This window comes from Halyomorpha halys, unplaced genomic scaffold, assembly GCF_000696795.3.
Source record: "Halyomorpha halys isolate HHAL.00 unplaced genomic scaffold, Hhal_1.1 Scaffold1258.1, whole genome shotgun sequence".
Taxonomy (NCBI): domain Eukaryota; kingdom Metazoa; phylum Arthropoda; class Insecta; order Hemiptera; family Pentatomidae; genus Halyomorpha; species Halyomorpha halys.
Genome location: NW_027114778.1, coordinates 139,140 through 150,741, shown reverse-complemented (window position 1 = coordinate 150,741; position 11,602 = coordinate 139,140). Strand labels below are relative to the sequence as shown.

The following is an 11,602-nucleotide window of genomic DNA, read 5'->3' as shown; positions in this document are numbered from 1 at the left end:
GTGATTGTATTTATTTTGTTTATTACTATTAATCCTTGCCCAAGTTGTTGGTAGAATGTAATATTTATCAATAAATAAACAAGTTCCGAAAGAATTAATATTACTTTAAGAGTTTGCACAGTAAATGTTATGTTTCCCTTCAATTAATGAAGATATTCCTACGGGAATACTCCAAGTCTAAAACCAATTTGAACTTGGTTTCGGATCTCGACTCTTTAGAAGAGAAATTATATAACAATTTATACGAAAACTGAATTGACGGATACCCCATGAGCTTGTATGACAATGTAAAAGTTTGAGGCCAAATAGTGATGATTTTAACCATTTTATTATAATTTTCAATCAATATTATTTATATTTGTATCTTTAAATACTTACCGTTCTAGAAATGAATTGCTAGTAAGCACATAATGAGCTTGATTGTAATTTAAATTTTTAAAAATCTTGATAATACCACTTAAGGGCACTCACAACTTTGGAAATATTTCTTATATCAATATTCAGGTGAAACAATAACATTTTGCTGGAAGTTTTTGAGTTGTTCCTAAAATAGGAGAAAATGCAATCTATTTAAGTCCGCCATTCAATTAAACAAAAAATAAATGTAATTTTTTTATATATCTAAATAACTGTTTTTGCTAGCGGTTCCGTCGTAATTTCAAGTAAGGTGGCCAATATATTTAGCTATAACTCAGTTGCCACCCCAGGGTTCCATGAACATTCGAGGGTAAGCCTAGGAACGGGAAAAAAATAGATAACAATTAATTTCGAAAGCCGCAGTATATTTTTTTTATTAAGAACCTAAAGTAATAGGTATTTCTATTATAATAAAATTGAAGATCAAATGTTTCTATAAATAAATAAAAACGGAAGGGTACTGCGTGATCAGAAGAGGGGAAGCAAAGGCACGCAGAAATGATGAGAAGATACTGGGAGAGAAGAGGAGAGAAAGTGAGAAGAAAAAAGGAATGATATTCGCGTGGCCTCAAAAGGCCGTTCGGTGAAAAAAAAAGAGTAAATAAATATTATTACTAATGAATTTATAATGGCTAAACATTAAAAAATTAAATCTCCCACGAGGAGTCCAAATGGTAAAGGACTACATCACACCGTGACGAATTCAACGTATTTCTCTACAATAAACTTTCCATATTGACAAATACTCACTCCAACTTTTGGTAACATTTTCACGTTATGACTACATCACTACTCCGGTCACATCAGACTACATCAGGTCCTCCGTATGATATTCAAGCCAATTAGAGAAATGGGGCAATAGTGGTCAAGAAACCATCGGAGTTGATAGAGTTTGAGTTGACAGTTTCAGTTCTATAGCGTTTTTGTCTCGAAGATTGCTATAGTGCTAATAATTTGACCCTTGGAGCGAGATAGTCTACACCATAGAATCTCACTTATGGAGATAAAAATAATATTGCCATAATTTTCCAGAGTAAATGTTGGGATGTTATTATTTTAAATTAAAAAAAAATATTAAGTAATATTTTGAGAAAATGGTACGGTAGTATGTACTATTACTTTTTTTCATAAATGAGAAAGGAAAAACTCAGAAAAAAATTTTTTTGTGTGTAAATTATACACAGTGTTAAGTTTCACTTATATAAGTTTAGAAGTATTTTCATAATAGTAGTATTAATAATTAGTATTAACCTGGAATTATATTTGATCCTGTGTAGATAATTACTATTTCCAGGAAGAATTTGTCCTCCACTGGTTGGTAGAACAATTACAATCTCTTTAAATATAAAACATAGTTTATAAGTAATCATTGAATTTTTACAAATCTATCTTAATAAATCATTTTTAATTGTTATTAACTGAACGATATCTAAGTTCTTCTTCTGGAATGTTCTTTATCAATATAAGCTCAACGAATAACTTAAGAAAAACGGATATAGGGAGTATTTAAAATGTCATAAAGTTTGTAAAACGTCTAACATTCCGCCACGTTTCTGTCTTGTATTGAAATTATTGCCCTTTAAAGATGTATTTCACGTTTTTATTCTAAACTATTAGTACTAGTGTGATGGAAATTTGGTAGATATGTACTTACTGAAAGAGCAGGATGGTGAAGAGAGCAGATTAAAAGATAGATCAGAAAAGGCCACATGTCAAGAAACTAGATGTGTTCACTGGCTAAGACTGCAGTAGATTGCATGCTATAAACTGTTCCCTCCACTTCTACAAAGCCAGTCACTCCAGTTCTACTAAGACAAGGACAGTAGACCGGCAATCATTTCTAATTTTAATTCTCAAGGATAAGAAGAAGGATCTTACGGTGACTACTTTTTATTAATCGCCATCTCGAATCACATCTCACACTCAGATTTAGTACATTCAGATCCATGCGAAAAATATTGATCTTTGTAGAAATCATTAAACTATTTACAAAAGTTAAAAAAAATTTTTTTTATTATTTCTGAGGGTCATTCTTAATATAACAGGAATATAAACATGTTAAATTGAGATTTATTATAATTCGCAATTTAAAATTATTTATTTTTATTAAAATAAAAGAGATATTTTTATGTTAAATTTTATCATTTGTTTGTACTTATAGAAATACAAAAAAAAAATTTTCATGGAAAATATGTAATAAATACATATGAATTAACTATATCTTGGCATTCCTATGTTGCGAATGCATCGTTCCTCAATGGAGGATTCGAGATAAAAATAAAAACATCAACTGCGACATAATAACCTTGGTATCACCTTTGATCAACACCTCTCCTGGAATAACCATATTTCCCAAATCACACGCAAATCCATAACTGTACTCAAACAATTCCTGAAATTCCGTAATTCCATTCCTCAGAACACCCGTCAGCTCCTAGTATCCTCTCTTGTCTTCCCCCACTTCGACTACGGATCCTTGGTGTACGGAGGGCTATCTGCAGGACTGGAGTTGAGACTGGAGAGACTCATGAATTGTTTTGTAAGATTTATCTTTGGGTTCCCTAGGCACTCTCAAGTCTCCCGCTGGTATTCCGAGTTGAAGTGGCTCTATCCAACCTCCCGAAGGTATTACCTCCTTGGTGTTTTTCTATTCCAAGTTCTTAACATCAAAAAACCTACCTATATCATAGATCTCCTCACTCTTCGTTCATCCATGCACTCATTAAACACCAGATCCCATCCGAATGATCTATATATGCCCTCCTATAGAACCTCCTTCTTTAGAAAATCCTTCGTCATACGTGCAACCTCCCTCTGGAATTCTCTTCCCATCTCCATTCGCCAGTTCTCATCCATTCTCTCCTTTAAAGAACACCTATTCCTTCATTTATTGAATAACCAAACCTCCACATCTTTGTAATCAAATAAATAGGCAGGTATTGATTAACATTATAAACAGAAGTAAAGCCAATATACCAATGTAATTTCATTCTACTATCTGAAAATTTGTAAACGCTCGCCAGATAAAAATATCACTATATGAACCATGTATTTATTCTTAGGGGACATAGGTCCCTGAATAAAGTTATTTTTTTATTTCAATAAGAACCGGGCCAATCTTTGCGGCTAATACTTTCTGCAGTCTCGTATTGAGATGATCTATGTTCTGAAATCTATTATTAGTGCTAGAATCAAACAAATGTCTTTAAAGAATAACATTTTTAAACCTGTTTTTTCGAAAATTGATTTAACTTTTTAAATGATTTATTTGAGTTTAAATTTGTGAGATTTTCAATTTTCATGCCTAATTTCAGAGTTTTTTTTTTTTACTTTTCATGCTCTTTTATATGGTAATTCTACAAATAGTTTCAGTTGTATATACCAATAAATGCATATTATTATCTATAAACACAGTTTTCATCTATCCCTAACATAACCTGAAGGCATATCTTTTCCAATTTTAGTCACTTTGAGTGCTTTTGCTTTGATTTTTTTTTTGCTTAAGTATCCTCTTCTTATTCAAAGATTATAATACCGTCGCTAATTAGTAGTTTAGGGAGCGAGTAATCCGAGTATGTTCCTCCCCATTATGTTATCCATGGTGTTATGATCTTCTTCGAAATCTTGCTAGACGTTGTTCATCGACCAATACTCGCTGTAAGTTATTATTACTTATATCGATTATCGTTACTATGTATTATTGTATTTTGCTTATTATTATCATAAAAATTTGAAAACTCTAAAATGTACTCCTTTTAATATTGGATTTTAAAGTTAATTACTGATTTTTAATGTTCAGTTCCTATAATTGAAATAAATCTTTCAACAAGTTGTTTTGTAAGAGTGCTTTCAGACTAACGATATAACAGGAACATGAATAACAGCGAAGTAGATTACGAAAAATATTTGTGTTGTGATGACTTCTGTATGGTGCATTGGATTTAGTAGTTGGACCCACAACTCTTCTTGGGGATATCAAGTCAAGATGATTCCCATTTCTGTTAGATCTGAACGAGTTAAACAGTCTCTGATTAGACGTTTATAAAGGATTGAATTGACGTCAGTTCCCCATTTTACACCGAATATAAGCACGAAAACATACTTATGTTAAATAAACACAGTTGAAACCAATTATCATCCTTACTTCAAATTAGAGTTGGACAAAAATTTATTATAAATACTACTGTGACTCAATTGTCATGGATACAATTTTTAGTTATTAATGATTCATTATAACATTTGATCCTACTGCCCCAAAATAAGGTGCTGATTAATTACCTTTATATCTTAATTTTAATCTCATGTCTTTCTTCTGAGATGAGGTAAAATATTAATTATTTAATAATTTATTACTATCTATGCTTTACCATAATCTTCCTCATGTGGTTTACAGTTCCAATTTAAAAATTAAAATTTTCAACACGATAAGTCAAAAAAGTAAATAATTTTTTTTATAATATAATAATTAAGGTATTTTAGTTTTCTTAGTACATAACCTTTTTAAATTGATTTTCGAGGAATTTTATAGAGTGCCACTTTGTGGCATTGTACATATATAAGTATGGGGTATATACAGTACTAGGTGGGAGAGGGTAGGTCATTGGTAAGACAATGGACTACTAACTCCAAGGACCCGGGTTAGAATCCGGCTGTGGCAGATAATTTTTATCTGTAACCGTTGAGTCAGCCTTGTGGGTTAGGTAGCACTTAATATTTTTAAAAAAATGTAATATATAAAATATTTATTAATAATATAAAATATTATTGTATTTATTATTATATATAGTGGAGAGCGGCTAAATGGTAAAGTAGTTATACTAACTCCAAGGATCCAAGTTAGAATCCTGCTGTTACGGAAAAATATTTATTAGGTAACCTTAATCGAGAGTCAACCCTGTGGATTCGGAAGCCTTCGGTGTCTATCTAGCCTCTTAAAGCAGCTACCCTTAAGTAAAAATATGACAAAATCACCTCCTTTCAAAACCGTATGTCTAGTAACAGTACTTCCTAATAAAGTACCGCACCCCTGACTGTTCATGGGTTGCAGCGGTACAGATTTAATTTAATATAGTTACCTTTTCTTCTATTTTTAGAACCTTTAAGTAGCCATTGTTTTATTGGATTGTCTGATGAGGCGTTCAGATATGTATTTCATATTGAAATGTCATATAATCCTCTTATTTTGAAACTATTATGACAATCAATTATGAGCCCAACCTGCCTATGAACTCTAGGCATTTAGTTAATGGAACTAAAAGATAATATGCACTATGCAACTGACAATTAAAAATTGACTGAGTTGAACATTGATCAGTTAATGCTTATATATTTGAAAAGAAGCATTATGACCAAATAACTGGTAATTAGTTCATCAATATCAATATTTAAATATCAAAATAATAACAGTTTGACAATTGCAAACTTAGTATGCAGTCTCAGTTATACAAGACATGGAGTATTTCATAAAAGAAGAAAATTGTGGATATCCAGCCATCTAAAATTAAACGATCTTTAGTTATTAATGATTCATTAATAAATAAATATTGTATTTGTGGCAATTTATTGTGCAGGGAGTTTCTGTGTTACAATTCAGTTATGTGAGTCTGCCTATTTGATGAGTTATTGTTCAAGCCACAAAATTTCCGAAGTTTTTTACCATTTCAATTCATAGTTCAGTTTCCAAAACTTTTGTTTTCCAGAGTAGATGAAAAGAACTATCGAGGCAGAGATGTGAAAGTAGAATAAGTCTGAACTTATAAAATTGTTATTTATTGCTATTTACTTAGAAACGCATTAAGTAAATCTGATGTAAGATCAAAATGGAGTGATACAGACGTGTAGAGAAACGACCCATTAGTGTCACTCTAATGACGTTTTACATTAGCAGGTCTCGTGGCCGGCCATCTTATTTTCAGGCGCCTCGGAAGATTGTCAGGAATGGAAGAGGAACCAAGGTTAGAAACTAGTGGGTTTGAGTGGTTAGGGAGTTGATAATGGAAGGAATGATATCTGGTTCGGGCTAGATCGGTTACATATGGAACATTAAGGTATGATTTTATTTGTAACAAAGTAAGGTGCATTAGAGATTGGATATGAGATGAATTCGAAGGTTTAGTAGTATCCCAAAGTTCAACTCCGCATGTCCAGATTGGCCTTATTACAGTCATGTAAATGAGTCCTTTGTAATCATTTGGAAGTTTGGACCGTTTGTCCGGTAGTCGAAATCGACGTACAGTTTCATGTCTTTTCAGTCTTATGTGAGGATTCCAGGTTAGTCGTTTTTCGAGATGAAGTTCCAAGGTAGCGGATCTGTTTGACAAGGGTAAGAGCATCATTATTAAAGGAAACTGTAAGGCAGGCAATCGGTTTACGACGAAGGGCGATTTGATGGGACATGTTATGATATATTTCAATCCTCAAATTACCATCATTCTTCGAGGGTTGCGATATGGGATTGGAGGGTTTGGGATGTAGTTATAGGATTATTATTGACTGCAAGCTCACAGGTTTCATCTGTATAAGTGGTGAAGATAGTGTTAGGATTAGTTGGGATGTCAGCTTCGTAAAGTGTCTACAGGATGGGACTGAGGAACACAAGCGGCCAGTACGGAAACAATGTAGCCAACAGGCTTGCAAAGGAAGGAGCAACATCCCTGAACCTAAGTCTACCCAGACCCTCCTGGAGGCGATATCAATAAACAGGGCTGTTGTTCATGCAAAATGGAAAGTTGTGCACTTCATGCTTAGAACGGGTTTATTGACTGATGAGCCAAAGCGTCGATCTTTAAAGTAATATAGAGATTATATTTAATTTACAATTGAACGCAGCGTAATGTATCCGGAGATTTAGCAACTTATCTGCTCTATGTATGTCTGCTCCATGTGCTAGGAGAGCTTCTACACAACCAGTGGGATTGTCCTTGGACCCAATGTGCAAATGCGACATGAGGTCAAAATTTAATCGACTAACATCACTACGTTCTGCAAACATTAAAACAATGTCTTTTTTTATTCCTATAGAACTATTATATCTTTCGCAAGCCAGATAAAGGGGCGTACTGCCATTATTGTTTCCAAGCGTGGTCAATAGTAAAAGCAAGCAATGATTTTACCATTTCTGAATGTAGCCGCAACATGTAATAGCGTCTTACCATTACTATCTCATGATTCTCTTTTCGCTCCTGCCTTCAATAATATGTCCGCGATTTCCTTGTGTCCCTCAAGAGAAGCTTAATGCAATGGAGTCTTGAGGTCATTAGTTCTAGCATCTTCGTTCGCACCAAGACTTAATAGCAATTTCACGATTTCCTGCGAACCACTCAAAGCTGCATAGTGAAGTGCAGTGTATCCATAATCATCACTATAATCTAAGGCAGCTGTAAGATGAGAAAGTAATAGATGGGCTTCCTTCACATGGCCATCCTCACAGGCGCAGAGGAGTGGTGTATACCCCCGTTCGTTACTGACTTCCAACGAAGGCCCATACGATATCAACTGCCCAACTATTTCCGTTTGCCCGTGATTGGATGATATAAAGAGAGCTGTCAGTTTATAGATCGCCTTTGTTTTATTTTGAGGGGTGATTAAATCTACTTTCGAACACGCATCTATAAATGTTTTGAAATTCTTACTTGCTTGCAGAATTAGTTTAACCATAATCATATTTTTAGACAGAGAAAGGTTACTGTTGATATTTTTCTTTTCTATATTTGCTCCATATTTAATATGTAGTTTGTCTAGTAGTGTGTAGCCTCCTTCTATAAAATTCATACCGATTGCATAGTTCAGTATTATGGATTACTGAATGTTATCAGTTGAATAGGATTCAAAGTGTTCAGTCTTATTCAATAAAAGCTCTAGGAGGTTCAACTTCTTTTTTGAGACCAGGTTAAATAGAATTAAGGATCCTCATTAACACTTCCCTTCAAGTTTTGCTTGATATCTTAAGAGAATTTTTATTATTTCTTCACATGTTTTCAAAAAAGCTACGTGTAGGGGAGTTTTCTCTTCATGGCTCATCACAGTGGCGTCAGCAACCATCGATAAAAGAAATTTTGTTAACTTAGTATTATACCTTTCTTTTGCTAAGTGTAAAGCTGTAATGTTATAGTAACTTGTTCTATTAATGTCATCCCCATAATCTAACAAGGTCATTATAACGTCGATTTTTAGATTATCAGCGGCCTGTTGTAGAGGACCATGGCAGATATAATCTTGGATTTCTAATCTGGCGTTCTGGGATAGCAAATCTCCGACAGTAACCTATTTCAGCAGCATCATGCAGCGCCGTTTGGCCATAATGGTTTTCTGAATTAACATCATTACCTCGTTCGATTAGAGCCTTTATCACAGTTGTTATATTTTCTTCATTGACTAGAATGCTATTAGTATTGTTTATTTTTATTCTGCTGTACTTAATATTCAGAAAAAAATTTGATTCACCCATATTATTGATGCTGAACCCTTAACGCTAAACCGAGTGGTGCGTACCCTGTTGCGCCCTTCATCTTGACACTCACCTCATGCTCCAGAAGTTGTATGACTATTTTCAGGTTTCTGCCCTTTATCGCATGATGTATTGCTGGATCGCGAAAGGTGTCTCTCATATTTACGCTTGCACCTCTCTCCAACAATAAATTCAAGATAGATTCGTCGCCCTTCCTCTCCAAGAGAAAATTAACAATGGTTTCATAACCTTTTATGACAGCGATGTGTAGAGGTCCGTATCCATAGTTTCCCTTTGTGTTACTTTCAGATGTATGTGTTAGAAGTGCCTTAATAATATTCACATTTCCATTATAAGTTGAATAATGTATTGGAGCATTATTCTCTTTATCTCTTGTATTCACCTTTGCATTCCTTTCTAACAATAAATTAGAAACGCCTTGCTCTTCCAGGCTGCTGTATACAGTGGTGTACTGATATAATTTCCCTCCATAAGGACACCCTCTCTGTGATCTACAAGAGCCTTAGCAGCATTTATATTTCCATTATATACTGATTCGTGGAGTGGGTTTTCGTTATCCACATCTCTTATACTCACACTTGTGTTCCTCTGCAACTGTAAATTAACTACAGCTAACCTTTCCATATTGCAGCTAGGAAGGGCAACATCCTAGCTGCAATATGGAGAGGCGTTTGTTCGACATATCCCTGGCTTTTGAAAACAGCACCATGATCTAGAAGTGCCTTAACGATCCAGGCACACATTGGATGCTGCCTCATGGATTGGAGCACTGTTGTACATATCTCTAATATCCATGCTGGCGTTCCTCTCCAACAATAAATTAACAATGGTCCCGTAGCCCTTTCTGGCTGCAATATAAAGAAGCTTTTTACAGGAATTTCTCAGATTATTGATTCCAGCTCCATCAGCACATGAAGTGCCTTAATAACATCTAGATTCTGATTAAGTACTGCCTTATGAATTGGAGCGTCATTAAACATGTCTCTAATATCTATGCTGGCATTTCTCTCCGACATTAAATTATTAATGTTTATGTAGCCTTTTCTTGCATCAACATAGAGGGGTGTGTACCCAAATCTTCCTCTCATTTTGATTTCAGCGCTATGATCTAGAAGTGCTTTAACAACATTGAGATTTCCATTATTAGTTGCATAATGTATTGGAACATTACTATTTTTTATTATATTCACACTTGCATTTTTCTCCAGCAATAAATTAAGCACAGTTTCATAGCCTTTATTAGCAGCAATATGAAGTGGCGTAGATCCATAATTTTCCCTACTGTTGATTTCAGCTCCGTTTTGGAGATGTTCAATAATTTCCTCGAGAGTTTCGATTTCTACGGCCAGATTTAGTAGAACATTTCCATCCGGTCTTGCGTTTCTACTTGTTCTTTTTTTGATGGTATTTTGAGAAAGTACGATGATTGATTATCATGATTTCTATGTCCGTGTCAGATACAGCCGTATGTCGTTGGTTACCTACTACAACAGTCGAACTCACTCCAGATTCTTCCTGAAACCATAAATTATTGAACTAATTGAAAATTGAGATTAGTTTTTTATTTTTTGCAGAGGATGTCATATTTTGCCTTCCTAAGGGGTCTGAAATATTTAGATGAATCAAGATACGGAAATACAGTAAAAGTGTTATAATTAGTACCAACAAAGTTACTTTATTCCAAAACTTCAATTTCACCATATTACGCGAGCTGATACCTATAGTTGTGTACCCTAAGATTATTACTTGGACGATTCAACTATTAATAAATTTTGGAGTAATGTTACACCTATTGGTACAGTGTTTAACACTTTTACTGTAATTTTAAAACTACTGTATTAATTAACCAATAATCTTTAATAAACATAGTTTTAATACCCTAAGTTTATAATAACTAACATATTTTTCATAATGAGGTGTTAGTTGATTCCAAGTTCATATGAGGAGATGGTAGGGAATGTGGTTAGCAAATCAGAGTTAAATGACTTGAATTCCACTCTAGTGAGAACTCCGTCGGAGCATCCTTGATGAAGGCCTCCAAGTTCAGGTCGAAACGTCTGCTCGAATTAATAATTTTTTTTGTGTATATTTGTTGACCATACCCCCGGCCATCTTCTCCACAATACGTTTTTTATAAAACAAAAAACAAGTTACGGTTACACTTTGAGAGAGAAATACTTTATTCATCTATGCTGCCTAAATACATTAGGTTGCTACCTCACACAGCATACTTATCAATCCGTAATCGGACATATATAAATTACACATACATGGTATAATCAGAAAAAAAAGAGATACAATAATAAGATATAATAAACAATTTTCCCCCTTACAGTTTCCTTTTACAATCCATTTCGGTCTGTACAACAAATACAAATGTTTCATTCATTCCTATTTTTCTTTCTCATTTCTGCTCCTCCAATTTCACCCTTTCACAATTTATCAATTAACCCGACAAATTCGCTCTCCGGAATTGACCCTCCTAGATCCTCTTCAGTGACCCACTAAACAGATTCAATATTAGACGGTAATATTACAATATACTTTGTAATAATATAATTTTTATTATAAATACAAAACGACGGCTAAACCGAATTTTCTTTAGGAAATCAGTATAAATGAGAAAAAAATCCGTTATTTGAATCAGTATTTTTTTTCTTATTCTTTTTTTTTTTTTTTTAAAAAAAAAGACAAATCAGTAAGTTTATAATAACCATG

General features: G+C 33.8%; 2 protein-coding genes across 2 annotated transcripts in view; both read right to left on the bottom strand.

The window, feature by feature from the left end:
* The window catches only part of LOC106689014 (serine/threonine-protein phosphatase 6 regulatory ankyrin repeat subunit B), an 8,085-nt gene extending 5,926 nt beyond the window's left edge, over positions 1-2,159 (bottom strand). Inside the window, exon 1 of the mRNA XM_067051901.1 lies at positions 2,072-2,159. Within this exon, the coding sequence (XP_066908002.1) occupies positions 2,072-2,128 (57 nt within the window). The 5' untranslated portion in view covers positions 2,129-2,159. The remainder of the gene's footprint in view (positions 1-2,071) is intronic.
* A 5,488-nt stretch (positions 2,160-7,647) lies between these two features.
* On the bottom strand, positions 7,648-8,187 carry LOC106689013 (ankyrin repeat and SOCS box protein 13-like). The gene has a single exon (XM_014433749.1). The coding sequence runs from the start codon at positions 8,185-8,187 to the stop codon at positions 7,648-7,650; it is 540 nt and encodes a 179-aa protein (XP_014289235.1).
* Between the last annotated feature and the right edge of the window lie 3,415 nt (positions 8,188-11,602).

Bases quoted from the DNA above. Each gene is read 5' to 3' on its own strand.
- LOC106689013 (XM_014433749.1), bottom strand. From the start codon at position 8,187: ATGAATTTTATAGAAGGAGGCTACACACTACTAGACAAACTACATATT.